The sequence below is a fragment of the Notamacropus eugenii genome, chromosome 7 (genome assembly GCF_028372415.1).
Source record: "Notamacropus eugenii isolate mMacEug1 chromosome 7, mMacEug1.pri_v2, whole genome shotgun sequence".
NCBI lineage: Eukaryota > Metazoa > Chordata > Mammalia > Diprotodontia > Macropodidae > Notamacropus > Notamacropus eugenii.
The window spans coordinates 153,608,629-153,624,813 of NC_092878.1; the positions used below are offsets into that span (position 1 = coordinate 153,608,629).

Consider the following 16,185-nt stretch of genomic DNA (forward strand, 5'->3'; position numbering starts at 1 on the left):
TCAGGTGGGGGGATTTATCCAAGACTGAGCTTGGCCAGGCAGGGTGGGCCGTAGTGGGGAGTGTGGCCAGTGTAGCAGGGATGACCTGGGGATGCAGAAAGCACAGAGTGAAGATGGACTGACAACAGATGTGGAGGAGGCAAAGGAATTTGACAGTCTGTGAGTGTGAAAGTGCATAGAGAGGAATGGGATGTGGGAGATTAGTGTATTGAAGACCTGGGCAGTTAAGGTATTTGAGAGACTTTCACTAAGGATGTTGACGTCTTCTCTGAGGCCATGAGAGAAGCATAGAAAACAGAGCACAGTCTAGCATAAAGGTATAATCAAGTAGTGAGAAAAGACAAGTTATTCAGACATTTCGTAGAATTTTCTCTGCAAAAAGCAGAGCAGCGTATCATTTTTTGGTTCTCCTCTATCAGAAGAGAAGGAGGCAGTGTGTGGAAAAGAGACATTTAAAGTTCTGAAGAAAGGAAATTTGAAAGATAGAAATAGAAAGGATTCGGATTACAAAAGGAAGGGTTTTATTTTGTTTTCCTTTTTCCTAAAGAAACTTTTGTGGATTCATAAGAAATTTATCTCAGAACATAGATTTTAACAGGATGTTGCAGAAGATGTAAGCAAGGGGCAAGATAGATAATTAAGCACACTGGAAGTTCACAAACAAATATGAAATGGTCCTTGGTTCTCCACTCAATGGGAATATGAGGTACACATGTAAGTTGGGTTGTTTTTTTTTTTAATAATGCAAGATCAAGATAATTTTTGAGGAAGTTTTTATGGACACAGTGGCCAGAATGAATTACTAGCACTGCAGCCTTAAGCGATCCTAGGTAGTGATAGAAGGGATAGATAGGGTTTCAGGGCCATTGTCAGTAATCTCCCTCCAACACTCTTCGCCCCCCTCCCCTCCCCCCAAAGAAAGAAAACAAAACAATAATTATTATTATTTACAAATATTATTTTATTTACAAATAATAGGCCCCAGAGCACTGTCTGATAAAAAGTTAGATTAAGCCAGATAATATATAGCAGTTGTGGTGGATTATATGTAACCATCCACTGTTTTAGTTTACCATTTCTTCTTTAAAATTTTAAAAAATTATTTATTTACTTCTAACATTCTTTTTAAGTTTTGAGTGCCAGATTTTCTCCCTCCATCTCACCCCTGCCCCACCCACTGAGAAGGCAAACAGTGTACTAGTTATATACACATTTTCATATTCTCTGTGTTGCCAAAAAAAAAAAAAAAGGAAAAATAAAAACAAGAAAATTATACTTTAGTGGCATTCAGTTCCATTTCTGAGGGTGGACAAAAAGGAAGCAAAGAGAAAATGAGAAAATTATACTTCAATTTGCACTCAGATTTCATCAGTTCTTTCTTTGGAGGTGGATAGCATTTTTTTGTCATATGTTCTTTGGAATTGTCTTGGATTGCTATATTGATAAAATTTTTCTTTCACAGCTGTCACAATTGATCATCATTACAACATTTGCTGTTACTATGTACAGTGATCTTCAGGTTCTTCTCACTTCACTTTGTATCAGTTCATATAGGTCTTGGCATGTTTTTTTCTGAAACCATTTCTCATTCATTTCTTGTAGCACAATAATATTCCATCACAATCATATGGCACAACTTGTCCAGTTATTCCCCAGTTGATGAGTATTCTTTCAACGTCCAGTTCTTTGCCACCACACAAAAAAAGTTGCTTATAAATATTTTGTCCATAAGATCCTTTTATTTTTTTCTTTGATATCTTTGGGGTGCTGACCTGGTAGTGGTATTGCTGGGTCAGAGGGTATCCACAGTTTTGTAGCCCTTGGGGCAGAGTTCCAAATGGTTGGACCAGTTCATCACCTAATTTCCTCTTTTCACACTGGCATTTGTCATTTCTGATGCTTGTGTAGTGGTAATTCAATTTGCTTTCCTTAGGGATCTATAGCATTTTTTCGTGACTATAGATGGCTTTGATTTCTGCTTCTGAAAAATGCCTCTTCATATCCTTTGACCATTTATCACTTGGGAAATGGCTCTTTTATAAATTTAACTCAGCTTTCTATGTATTCCACAAATGAGGCTGTTATCAGAGAAGCTTGTGAAAAAAAAAATGTAGTCTTAGGAAAATGTAGTGTCTCTAATTATCTTTCATTTATGTTTATTTTTGCTTCTGCTTTGTCTGAGATCATGATATCCACCCCTGCCCTCTTCACTTCAGCTGAAGCATAATAGACTCTGCCCCAGCCCTTCATTTCAGCTCTGTGCGTGTCTTTCTGTTTCATGTATGCCTCTGGAACACAGCATATTGTTGGATTCTAGTTTCTATTGTGTTCTGCTATCCACTTATCTTTATGGGTTAGCTCATCCTAATGATCACTAACTGTGTATTTCCCTCCATATCATTATCTTAGGTTGTTTTCTCCCCTCTCCCTCTCTCTCCCTCCTCAAAAGTCTGTCATGCTTCTGATCACTGCCTCCCCCACTCTACCTTCATCTGTATGCCAGCTTGACCCCTTCACTCCATTTCTTATCCCCTTCTCCTCCCGTATGTCTGTGTATGTGAATGTGTGTGTCTTCTTCCCTCTTTGAACCAATTCCAATGAGAGTGACATTCAAGCATTGCCTGACACGCCATCAGTCTTCCATTTTCACCTCCACTGTAAAAGCTCTTCCATTTATGCCTACCTTTATATAAGAAATTTTTCCCCATTCTACCTCTCAACTACCCACTTCTATTATATCCTTCTTACCCCTCCTCACATTTGTGCCCCTCTAACTCCCCTAATAACAGTAAAGTTCTTAGGAACTTCATGTGTCATATTTGCATATCAGAATGTAAACAGTTGAACTGCTTTATGTCCCCTGGATTCCTCTTTCATGATTACCTTTCTTGAGTCTTCTGTTTGAATATCACTTTTTTTTTTATTCAGTTCTGGTCTTTTCATCAGGAATGCTTGGAAGTCCTATTTCATTAAGTGTCCATTTTTCTGTCTGAAGTATTTATACTTAGTTTTGCTGGGTAGGTTATTCTTGGTTGTGATCCTAGCTCCTCTGCCCTCTGGAATATCCTGAATATCCTCTGCCCTCCTGTGTTCCTTTTACGTGAAAAGTCAGTATCCCTCTCATGTCTTTTCCCATTCTTCCAGGAATTCTTGTTGAGCTTGGGTCCAATTAGCATTTTTCTTTGAGGATTTGTTTGCACCTATTTTTATATTGTTATCTTCTTCTGAGCTTATGCCTCTGCTGCTGGAGTAGATTTTTATAGTCAGTGTTTTTTGTTGTTTGCTCATTTTTCTAGCCTATTTCTTGACCTATTAAAGTTGGGCTCTGCTCACCTGGGTGTGGGGAGGCACCGTACCAAGCTTTAGGCTTTTTTGTGCTTCTGTTTTCAGAACTACTCTTGGGTATCTGCAAGTTTTTGGTGCTTCCATGGTAATGTGATCCTGAGGTGGTCACTGCTGTCCTGGTCTGAGATCTGGTCCTTACCCAGGATGGGCCTCTGTTCCCTTACAGTCACAGGTGCTAGCTTCCCTTGTGACCGCTCATAGGTGCTCCTCTCCACCCTGGAACCAGTCAGTGCAGCCATACTCAATGCCACCAGAGAGTCCTCTAATCTCTTTCTGACCAGTTTTTTGATCCCCTTACCGTCTTTGGGCAGAGAGCTCCCGAAGCTGTTGCTGCTGCTGCTGCTGCTGCCGCCTCCAAAGTCTACCACTGGTGCTCCTGCTGCTCTCCAGGTCTATACCTATCCTTTGTTGCTTCCCTTTCCTGTGGACCTTCTCAGTTGTCTGAAGCTGAAAAAATGTCTCCCTCTTCCTTTTGTTGGCCCTACCAGTTCAAAATTTGATTTTAGGTGTTTTATTTAAAAGTTGTTTTGGGGGGAAATGTAGGGAGAGTTCAGCTGGGTCCAGGCCTGTACTTGGCTGTCTTGGCTCTGTTCCTACTTTTCCATTTCTTAAGTAGGTTAACACCAGTCTATTAGAAGGAAGATCGGTTATTATATTTAACCTGAAGTTCGTAGCTTTTTAATGTGATATTCATTTTTATTATTTGTGGTCATTATATGTATTTTTTTGGTTCTGCTTTCTTCTCTTCATATACGTTAATGGAAACCTTCCCATGTCGCTCTCAATTCTTCCTTTCAATTTTGGAGCCCAGTAAATTTCTAAGGTATTAATTATGTGTCTGGCTCAGTGTCACAACTATTTTGTGACTGTTTATGCTCTATGAAGAACAGAAATGAACGTATCAAAATGTGTCAAACAGATAAAAACCCATTCTTTTTCCTATGATGTTTCTAGGTGGTAGAGCTGCTTTTAGCTCGAGGGGCGAATAAAGAACACAGGAATGTTTCTGACTACACACCTCTGAGCCTGGCTGCTTCTGGGGGTTACGTGAACATCATCAAAATATTATTAAATGCAGGAGCAGAGATCAATTCCCGGTAAGCTTTATTCTTTTTTTTTCTCCTTATTTCTGTGACATCTTTTCAAAGTATTTAGTGTCCAAAACTTAATCTCAAGTTTGGAACAGAAAGCATACAAGAGGGTAGGCAGCTCCGTGGCCCAGTGGTCAGAGTGCTGCTTGACCTGGAGCCAGGAAGACCTGAGTTTGAATCTGCCCTCAGACCCTTAAGTAACTTGGACTGTGTCCCTGGGCATGATACTCAACAGCTCTCTGCCTCCAGTTTCCTTGTCTGTAAAATGGGACGAACAATAACAGTACTGGACGTGCAGGGTTTTGTGGAGATGAAATGTTAAATTTTGATAGAAGTAAAGCAGAGTAATTTTTTTTATCATGTTAAAATCAAGAAAATGTAGGCTCTAGGAATTGAATACTTGGATTTATATTCTGCTTCAGCACTTGGTCTCTCCAAACTAAATTTAACTCAGTGACTCTAGTGCAGGTCCTTCTCACTTCTTTGCTAGACTGCTGGTCTCCTTGTCTTCAGCCTCTCCCCACTCCAATCCTCCTTCCACATAGTTGCCAAGTTGATGAACTAAAAATGTGTCTGACCATGTCTTGACCTTTCTCAGCCAACTCCAGTGACTCCATTTGGCCTTTGGAATACATTATAAACTCTTGTTAGCTTTAAAAACCTTGTACAAACTCAGCCTAGCCCCATTCTATATTTGTGGCCTCTTTATGCATTTCTAACTTTTTTCTGAAAGTTCTGAAATCCACTTAACCAGCCCTAGCCACTTTACTGACTTCTATTCTCATATCTTCAGCTACTTCTTGGACATCTTGAACTGGTTAGGTCATTGACATAGAACACTTTTCCACCCCTACTCCTCCCCCCACACCTCCAACCCTTCCTTCTTTTACCTTTGCCTATTGCATTTGTAGATTCCATCATCCTTCCAGTCAGTCGCCCAAGTTCAAAACCTATGTGTCGTCCCACCTCCTCTCTCTTTTACCTTCATTTCTAGTCTGTTGCCATGTGCTGTTGACTTTTACCTTTGTGACATCTCTTAAATATGCCTCCTTTTCTCCTTTGACACTGCGGTTACTCTGGTGCAGGCCCTCATCACCTCAGACAGAGGGAGCCTCAGTTCTCTTCCCTTCTGCTCCCAAAGTGCTTTTCCAACAGAGGAGGCCTGACTGCACCACTTAACTTGCTCAGTCCCCTCCCCTCCAGGATGAAACATGAAGTTTTCTGTTAGACATTCAGATGCCTTCAGATCTGGCCCCTTCAGTCTTCTTACACCTCTCTCTCCTTTCTTCCCCAGTACTCCATATCCAGTGACACTGTCAACTTCACTCTCCTGACAGAAGATACTCAGTCCATCTCCTAACTCAACGTTTTCTCTAACTTTTCCCTGTGCTTGGAATTTTTTCGTCCTCATCTTTGTAGCTTCCCTTTCCCAGCTTCCTTCATGTGGCACCTAAAGTCTTCCCCAAGAAGTATTTCTTGATCTGATTCTTGTTCTGGGTATCTCCAGCTCAGCCAGTCTCTATCTTTGTTGTACATGGTTGTTTCCATGTTGTCACCCCAGGTAGATTATAGCTCTGAAAGCAGTGCTTAGCACATGAAGGATGCTCAGTAGATGCCTCAGTGACTACATACGGCCAAAAGAAGTCTGACACCAGAGGATTCTGGATCCAAGATACACCTTCCATGCTTTGATGTAGCCACTAGACCTGCTCTTATGTTTCTCCATAGTGGTTTGTGTGTTTGACTCCCTGAAAGCAGGGATCATCTTTTTCCCATTCAGCACTTTAATAAATTTGTTGACAGATTGAATGATAACTCTTTGAAGAGTCTAGCTAGCCTAGCCTCTTTTTGTTAATAAGCAGATATTATGTAAATAAAATATTAACATATTTAGTCCTGTCGTATATTGAAAATATGTATTTTTTCCCATTTCAGAACTGGTAGCAAATTGGGCATTTCTCCTTTGATGTTGGCAGCAATGAATGGTCACACAGCTGCTGTTAAACTTCTTTTGGACATGGGTTCTGACATTAATGCTCAAATAGAGACTAACCGTAATACAGCCCTTACGTTGGCGTGCTTCCAAGGAAGAACTGAAGTGGTCAGCCTTCTCCTCGACAGAAAAGCCAACGTTGAGCATAGAGCAAAGGTAAGAAGGGCAGGCAGTGTGTTTTTCTAGAGTTGTCGTGAGACAATTCATTTTATACCTCACGTGACGTTGCTGTTTTTTTGTAGCTAAAAATGGTGTTTTCATATTTGTTCTTTTTTTCAGGTCTTATCAGAAAATATTCACCCTCAAATGTCAGAGTTTCATACATATTTTGATAATGACTTTAATAGGAAGTAATGTGATAATGGAGTCAATAAGAAAATATTTACTCTCTTTGTGGTTGTTTCTAAAATAAGTTAGGTAGTTAATGTTTTGATTTTCCTTTATTTCTAGACTGGCCTAACGCCACTCATGGAAGCTGCTTCTGGTGGCTATGCAGAGGTAGGCAGAGTCCTTCTAGATAAAGGTGCTGATGTTAATGCCCCTCCGGTGCCCTCCTCAAGAGATACAGCTTTAACCATAGCAGCAGATAAAGGGCATTACAAGTTCTGTGAACTGCTCATTAGCAGGTAAGGTAGGACCAGCCTTCAGATTTGAGAATGAAACCACTGGTGGTGATAGTTGTTTATATGAGCACAAGAGTACCTGAAATATGGTTCATCAGTACGTCGGACATAAATCAAGCTAGTGCCTTTTTTTGTTACTGTTTTTTGATGTTGTTCTGTAGTAGCATTAGCACATCCTATGTTGCTTTTATTTCTTAACTATTTGATAAATGTGTCTCTTCAGGATTATTGTAGAGGCTGCCCACTCCCATGAGATCATTATTCAAAAACTGATTCCTCAAATGCAATGCTTCTCTTCATGTCTCTCCTTGCCTGTAATTGTATTTCAGTAATCATCAGTTTGATTCTTTTGGATTAGCTGAAATGTAAGATCTCATTGTTGATCCTATTTTATCATTTATTTTTAATTTGAGCTTAGAGCAGAGGTGATGGTACTGTTTAAAGTGTCAGAAATGGGTCATTGACCCTCAGTCATCTTGGAGATAATATTCGATTTTTGAATGCCTGGTTCATAGTAGGTGCTTAGGAGGTGCTTGTTGATAGATTCATGCAATTGTATCTGGAATTTAATTCTGTATACTGTCACCTAAAGATCAGGCGTGAACGTTCATTTAGGTTTTTACCCTGTTTTTGGTCAAATATTGAATATTGTTCTGCGTATGGAGTAGAATTCAATAATAAATAGTTACTAATTTCCTGCTTTTCACCTATAGTGAGACCCAGCTACTGTTAAAATTCCTATGTGTAAACTTACATGTGTGTTTTTTTTTAACAAAAAAAATAACAATACGAAGTCATGTGAAATTTGAATGTTAAATTCATCTTTTTTTTACCTGGGTATCTAGCATGTTAGTACAGTGGCACAATATTAAATATTAAAATATTTCTAATTTTTACTCAGGCAAAATTTTCTATACAGCATTTTCTTAAATCTTTGTAGAAAGACTTGATTGCATCCTGCGCCATCTCCAGTCCTCCTGGTGCATATCAGGCCACTGGACCCAGATGGCTCAGGAGGAGAAAGTGAGGCTGGCGACCTTGGCACAGCCCTCCCTCCCTCAAATCAAAGTCAACCGCAAATCGTCATCATCTTGATGTCATGGTCCTCTTCGCAAGCGAAGGACAAACACAACAACAACGTGTAGAAAGACTTACAGAAAGAGTAGGACTTACATATAGAGAGATTAGGACTTAAAAAAACAAATCAAACTCATTTTCTTAAACTCCAGAGATTTCTATATCCTTGAATTTTTTTTCTTAAAACTTGATTAAAAACAAAATGACAGTTACAAAAGTATTGCCTTTTCCAGGATAGATTTTAAAATATGTCTTTCTTGCAGTAATATTTTCAATGACTACTAATTTTTTAATTTCATAGAAATTGTTATTTTCATTTAACATATAATACCTTTATTTTCCTAGGGGAGCTCATATTGATGTTCGTAATAAGAAGGGCAATACCCCCTTGTGGCTGGCAGCCAATGGTGGGCATCTAGATGTTGTCCAGTTACTGGTACAAGCAGGGGCAGATGTGGATGCAGCTGATAATCGAAAGATAACTCCCCTTATGGCAGCATTTAGAAAGGTAATATGCAAGTCTTGTAGCTTTCTGTGGGGGGGAAAACAGTAGATTCTTCTTAAAGTACTATGTGTATGCTAAAATGCTTCTCTGATTTAGCAGTTGATAAGTAAAAAAAATCCTGAGACAGTCTCTCATTCATTTCTTGCTCATGGAGGGCCTGGATTTGAATCATGAGAGCAGCAGAACTAGAACTGCAATGTGTGCCATTGTAGGAGGGGGGCTCCATCTCCAGTGGCAGGGAGAGAGGGGCTTCTGTCCCCAAGCTGTCTGGGGTCACTGACTGTCCATCTGGAGTTTGAAATGAGCCAGCATGGGCTTGTAGTTAGAGGGTAGTGTAGGTGTGATTACCTTGGTTATCTTAATTATTATCTTTATCTCATTTCTTCGCCAGTGAATTCAAATATTAACAGAGAAAGGAAGGGGTGAAATGTCTAGCGAGCCCTTGCAGACATCTACAAACTGAATAGATTCTTGTCAGTAAGGTTCTTTTTATGGGGACAGGGGAGTTCAAAACCCAGATTCAGAAGAAGACAACATTGTCAATATACCCACGTCTGAAACCTCAGAGGGGTATAGGAACTGGTCCCAAGCCCCAAAGCCTTCTTGGAAGAGCTCAGATCAGAGAGGTAGAGGAAAAATTGGGAAACAGAATGAGAGATATGCAAGAGAGAGTCAGTAGCTTGGAAAAGAAAGACAAAAATTAACTTGTAGAAAACAATTCCCTAAAAAATACAATTGGCCAGTTGGAAAAGGAGGTACAAAAGCTAATTGAAGAAAACAGTTTGTTAAAAATTAGAATCGGGCAAGTGGAAGCTGATGACTCTGGTTGAAAATGTATATCTGATGTTGGAAAAGAAGTTTTATGGGAAGAAGAGCCTGGGATGTGGAATCTTAGGTGTCTTAGGGTTGGTATTTCAGCTACTTAGTGCCTTTCTGAATTTGGGCACAATATTCCATTCTCTGGGGAGGTATTTTTTCTCATGTTTTAAATAAAGGAATTGAATTAAATAGCCTCCCATGTTTTGTGCATCTCAAAGTCTGGGATCCTGTGGTAGCAATTTCACTTGCTCTGTAGAGTGCTTAGCATAGAACTTCTTGCGTATAATCAATGGTTTGTGGTGGTAGTGTGGCATTGAAATAATGGCTCACATTTACATAGCTCTTGACTATTTATAACATGTTTTCCTCAAAATAATACTGGTAATTGTAAATGAAATTATATGGTCATCATCATTCTCATTTTATGGATGAGAAAGAACCTTGCCTCATAATCACTTCCTTAAGTAAACAGCAGACCCAGGACTTGAATCTAAACCCTCTCTGTTAGAATTCAAAATACTACCCTGCTTGCCACAGATAAAAGGAGGGAGAAAATTATATTCCTGAACATTAGCAAGTAATTACACAGCGAAAATTTTTTTCTAGTAATGAAATAGAAAATAAATTGTTAAACCATCTGTGCTGATCTTCCATCTCTGCTCATTTTCCATTCCCTTCCTCAGATGTTTTCTGCTTCCCTGCTGCTCCCACCTCCACAACTCCTTAACAATGGTCTCCTTTGCTCTAATAATCTTGCTTCTAAAAATCTAGCCTTCGTCTCTATACTCAATTCATTTCTTTTCAGTCCCACTGCTTTTATCGTGCTTTTTCTTTAACCTTCTTTTACTTATCAGTTCTGACACTTTTCCTCTTTTCACTTAGTTTTCATTCAGTACTGCTAAATACAGATCTTTTGTCTAAGCTATATTTTTTTCTGTTTCCCCAAATACTTTATGCTCAGTCTCTCTACCTTTCCATAGAGCTCTTCCCCTCTCCTAAATCTTTATTCCTACCTCTAGTCTTGCCTTCTCTCAATCTAGTTCATGTTGGTCTCTTTCCTGAACTCTTCAAGTATTTATTGTTAATTTTGACCTCTGCTCGTATACTGTCTTATAATACTATCTATATGTGTCATGTTGATTTGTCTGAGATGCTCAGTAGACTTTGAGGGTACAAATTGAGTGTGCCTGTTACAGTTTTTAAAAAAATGCAGTTCAAGAACCAAAATTGTGCAAAACATAAGACAGAAGGAGAGAATAAAGTCACCTAGAAAGTACTATGTGTGAATGCCCTGTTAGTGGTGAGATCTGTGTATTATGAAAGAGGGATTGATCAGTGCCATTGTGATTGCCAGGGAGAGAATCATGGAGCATTAGCTGAACTTTTTGTAATGAGTAGGATATTAATTGATGAAAATGTAAGGAGAGGAAATTGCAAGTGGAGTGAAATGAGGGAACAGAAGTTTTGAGGTATTAAAGGTCATTTGTGTGTGGCATATTATTACACAGTTGAGGTTGGCTAATGCATAGAATTTATGCTGTAAAATTGTCAGATTCATTTGGATCCAGATCGTAGACCTCCTTGGATGCCAGCATCTTCAGCATGAAATTCGTTTGATAAATAATCAGGAGCAGTCACCAATTTTAGAGTGTTAGTACATTGTTTAGGCATTTCAAGATCATTATTATCCCTCATACAGTAGTGTCTTGGTATTCTGAACAAAGCTATTCATAAGTTTTTGATGATTGGAGCACATGTGTGGTATTCAGAACTTGGAAAAGAAATAGAAACATTATTAAGACTTGAAGTGAATTAGAACTAAAAAGGTTTTTGATCCTTTAATCATTCCTACTCAAATCCTTTTTCACCTGGTAAAGGATTTGTTACCTAGTGAGGTTTGGATTTTTGATTGTATTTACCTATGGTGGTTGCTATGTTTAGGGTATTGGGGATATAGGTGGATATAAGATTGCCTGTACTCTTCTCTTTACTAATAATCTAAACATTAGTCAGCCATGTTATTTCTTTATGGAGCGGTACAGTGACAAGTATCTGAGAGAAAGCTCATTTCCTGAGGAATTCTTTGTAACCAGATCATCATTTAATTTTACCTGTATGTGAATGATAAACTACTTCAGTTGTCAGAATATCTAACTGCATTTTTAGTGATATTTCTATAACACTCTCAAAGTAAAATTGAAATTTATTTTCAGGGTCATGTGAAAGTGGTGCGTTACTTGGTGAAAGAAGTTAATCAGTTTCCCTCCGATTCTGAGTGCATGAGATATATAGCAACCATCACAGATAAGGTAAGTTACTCTTTTGCGTCAGCAGTTTTCTGTTGGTACCATGTGGCCAAAATAATTCTCAGAGATTCACAGCTCTGTATTTTAAATACTTTGTAAACATGACAACACTAAGTAGATGATCTCTCTACCAAAGTCCTAAATAGAGGCTATCTATGTATAGATATATCTATGTGCATGTCAGTTACTCTAGTATTAGTAGTAATCATTTTTTCATGTGAACATCACAATTCAGTGTTACAGTAATATTCTGTTTTATCTATCATCATCAGCCAGGGAGGTAGGGAGGTGTTCCAAACTGGCTGAACTTCCTAATGACTGAAGCCTGTTCTTTTAAGGGTGATTCCCTCACAAAAAAGTTTCATCATCCCCAAAGCATTTAAAGATGTAACTGGGTGTTCCATAAAAGAAAAAGAGGAAAGATCTTATTCTGGTCAATACTCTGCAACAAACTCCTTTTTTCCTTCATTGTCAGTGGAACTACCACTTTGGATTACCACGTTACTGTCTCTGATGTGCTATGTTGTGTAGTAAAAGTGGCATGAGTGTAAAAAAAGAAGAGCAGAGGTCCTGGGCTTGCCCCAGGTAGATGAGGAACCAACCTGAACTAGAGGCAACATCATTTGAGGAGGTGAGGGAACTGTTTTCATAATACATGAGAGAGGGAAATACCTAAACACTGGCAGAAAATCATAGACATCCTTAGTAGCCTACTACTTTCTCATCTCTACAAAAATTTTTGAGGATAATTTACACAAACAGAAAATATACTGCAAAAATATGAAAAGGAAGCATCAGGAGGCTTTCACAAACTGTATTCTCCAACAGACCAAATCTTTACAGTCATCAAGATGATAAAGGTTTGTGGCTGAGCATACAAAGAAGATTCTACTGTATACATCCTGATTCTTAGCTACACAAAAAAGCTTTGATCTTTTAGAACACAGGTTAGCTTTAAAAGGTCTCCTCCAACAAAGTATTTCTTGGGCATATAACTCCTAGCATTTACGTAGTGCTTTGAGGTTTTCAAAGCACTTTATGTATGGTAACTCATTTAATCACTACCATGGACAACCCTGTGAGGTAGGTGGTGTTATTATCCCTGTTACAGAAGAGGAAACCGAGGCACAGGGAGGCTCAGTGACTTGCTCCTGGTTGTACAGCTCATATGCATTTTAGGTAAGATTCAAACTTGGGTCTTCTTGAGTTGTAATATGTTAAGATCCTGTTAGATTGCTGAATAGATACAACAGAGCAAGCTTGTTTAGTCGACCTCTGCTCATTCATGTTGAGCTGCCCTCCAGAGTTGCTTGTTTGCTTCCTTTGTTGTTGGTGACCTATATGGAGAGGCTAAGATAGTGAAAGCCTCGGTGTGGCTCCTGTTTGCAGATGACCCTAGGTTAATTAAATTGAGCTCCAGTATGACAGAAAACATCTCAGTGAGATGCATAGTTGCTCAGTATGAGGTAAACTTTGTTACCTGCACAGAACAAAAACAAGTGGCTATACAGGAACTACCATTCAGATTGAATTTGCAGTCAGATGAGCCATAGGCTTGCCCATAAATGGATTTTTTTTTTTTTTAGCACACAGTAAACTAGGCTTAAAATCTCATTTAGAGCAGAAACTGTGCTGGTCTATGTTTAGGAAGTGTCATATTTTTCAGTGACATAAATCTTTTCCCTGAAACAAAATACTTTCACATATTTGTTTACTTTATTTGATGCTATTGCATAGTAGATAGCCTCAAACCCAGGAAGAACTGGGTCCAGGTCCCACCTCTGACACAGACGTGCTCTGGGATGCTACCCAGACTTCTGTTTCCTTAGGCCATTGTCTAACACTGAGTGGTAGAGAGAGTGTTCATCTACATTGGTAAATGAGTGAAATCCTAGATCCAGGCCCTGTTCCTGTTTTCATTCTCATTGTTGTATGGCTGTGAGTCATAGATTACTGTCATCTGTGAAGAAGCCACATTTCTGGTCATTCGAAGGGTAGGCACCAAGATGGTAAAGGATGTAGCCCCTGATGAACGCACACGGAACGATTCTGTTTGCACTACGTCTCCCCCGTTCCTTTCTGTCTCCTCTCCGTTGCCGCAGGGGCCTTCAGCGTCTGTCAGGCACTTCACCCTCGGATTCATTTTGCTAAAGCACCATTTTGTGATGTCTTTCCATTTTTCAGTAATTTTCAATGGCTCCTTTTTTTCTCTAGGAGACAATAAAAACTGTTCAGCATAGAACTTGAAGCCTTTTGTGTCCTGTCTTTTTCCTTCACTCACTCTGTGGCCTGCTTCCTGCTTCCCCAAACTCATTGTTTCATCTCTTTGGGCAAAACACTCATCCCTGGAATACAGTCCTCCTCATCTTGGCCTCTGAATCCTTAGTGTTTTTAAAGACTTATCTCAAGTATACCTCTCCTGGTTAAGTCTTGCCTTATCCTTCTGTTTTTTTTCTTCTCTTCTTCCTCCAGTTATCTAAAATTTCACCTATTTAATACATGGAATTCCTCCACTAGAATGTGCCAGGCTTTTCTGTTCATCACTTGCATCATTTCTTATAGTGTGATAATTATTCCATATTTTTCTCTCTCTCTCTCTCCCTTTCTCCCTCTCTGTTTCTCCCCCTCCGTATAGCTTACATGCATGCACACCACACTTTGTTTAGCTGTGTACCCAGTTTCCGGCATCTACTTTATTTTCAGTTCTTTGCTGGCACAAAACCTGATGCTATAAATGTTTTGGTGTGTATGAAGCTTTTTTCTTATCAGTGGCTTCTTTGGGGTATGTAGGAGCTTGCTTTTTTTATTATTTTCTTCAGCATTTGGTTGGCATTTGCAGAGCTATATCAGATAACTGTGGGAAAAGTTTGTTGGGAATGTTTCTGTTTTCCCATTTCAAACAATTGTTTTTGAGAGGTGCATTTCATTATATTAACCCTGAATGTAGCCCTCCCATGCCCTTGCTTTGTGAAGGCTTTTTTCCTGCATCTCTTTACTCTCGACCTCCACATGCAGTCATTTGTGAAGTTCTGCAATTTTTACTTTAGTAACATGTCTCCTCTGACAGTGCAAGCAGCCTGATACAGAGCCTCTCATCACTACATGCCTCTAAGATTCTGAGAGCCTGTTCTCCCTGGCAGGTTAGTCCCCACTCCTATATGTCCTTCATTTACCTGTCAGTGGTCTTCCTAAAGCACGAATCAGACCATATCTCCCCTCAGTTCACTTAATTCCAATGGCTCCCTGTGGTCTCCAGGATCAAATATACGATCATCTCACTTTCAGCATCCCTTCCTACCTTTACAGTCTTATACATCTCGGTCTTCTGTGGTCATGTGAGACTGACTTCCTTGTTGTTCCTTCCAGAAAACATTTCCCTGGCCCTCCTCCACTTTGTATTCTCTCCTTCCTCATCTCTGCCTCCTGGCTTTCCTGGCTTCCTTCAGGTCTCAGCAAAAGCCGCACCTTCTGCAAGAAAGCTTTTGTACCAACTTACTGGCCTTCCTTCTGAGATTGCCCCAATTTATCTTTCCTCTGTCTTGTTGGCATGCTGCCTCCTCAATTGTGACTGGCACAGAATTAGTGCTTAACAAATGTTTATTGAATTGTATTGAATTGAACAAGGCCCTTATCTGTTTCATCTGCCTTCATTAGTTAGGTGTTATAGCTGAAATTGGAAGCAGTTCTTTTTTCTTTGTAATCTCTCCTGTGCCCAGATCAGTTAAATACCTCTTTCAGAGGTATCTTCATGAAAAACCTCATATCTTTGACCACTAGAGAGTGTGTGTGTGTGTGTGTGTGTCTGTCTGTCTGTCTGTCCGTCTGTCTGTGTCTGTCTGTGTCTGTGTCTGTGTGTGTGTGTGTGTGTGTTTTGCCTATTTAAGCCACCATTTCAACTGTCAGCCTCCCATTTTCATCTTTTCTTGTGATTTGGGAGGGCAGGGTTTAAATAGGAAGGAGGGACTGGACCTGTGATTTCATCAGAGTAAATGCATTGACACTCAGTGCGGGTCAGCTCCATCCTTCCGTGACAGTTTTGGAGTTGTCTGAGACCATGAAAGGGAAGAGATTTGGCCAGGTTCACAAGGCCAGTATATGGCCGTGGTGGGACTGGAACCCTTGCCTCCCTGACTCTTGAGGCCAGCTCTTCTTTCCAGTATAGTAGGAAAACCCTGTCTTAGCATTTTATGCCATTAAGTTCATGTCATGTAGCCATCCTCTTTTGGATTGAAAATTTATTTCTTTTTTCCTTTTAGGAGATGCTGAAGAAGTGCCACCTGTGTATGGAGTCAATAGTACAAGCCAAAGATAGACAGGCTGCTGAAGCAAACAAAAATGCAAGCATCCTTTTGGAGGAATTAGACTTGGAAAAGGTAATGCCCTTCTTTAACAGCAGGTGTATTTAGGGTTAGCTAATTTTCTGAAG

General features: G+C 39.6%; 1 protein-coding gene across 7 annotated transcripts in view; it reads left to right on the plus strand.

Annotated features, from left to right (window-relative positions):
* Positions 1-16,185, plus strand: part of ANKRD17 (ankyrin repeat domain 17) — a 141,365-nt gene that overhangs the window by 104,741 nt on the left and 20,439 nt on the right. For all 7 annotated transcript variants that reach the window (XM_072624352.1, XM_072624350.1, XM_072624351.1 and 4 more), the window contains 6 exons: positions 4,300-4,442; positions 6,372-6,585; positions 6,880-7,055; positions 8,475-8,637; positions 11,667-11,762; positions 16,016-16,132. In XM_072624352.1, coding sequence (XP_072480453.1) covers positions 4,300-4,442; positions 6,372-6,585; positions 6,880-7,055; positions 8,475-8,637; positions 11,667-11,762; positions 16,016-16,132 — 909 coding nt within the window. The remainder of the gene's footprint in view (positions 1-4,299; positions 4,443-6,371; positions 6,586-6,879; positions 7,056-8,474; positions 8,638-11,666; positions 11,763-16,015; positions 16,133-16,185) is intronic.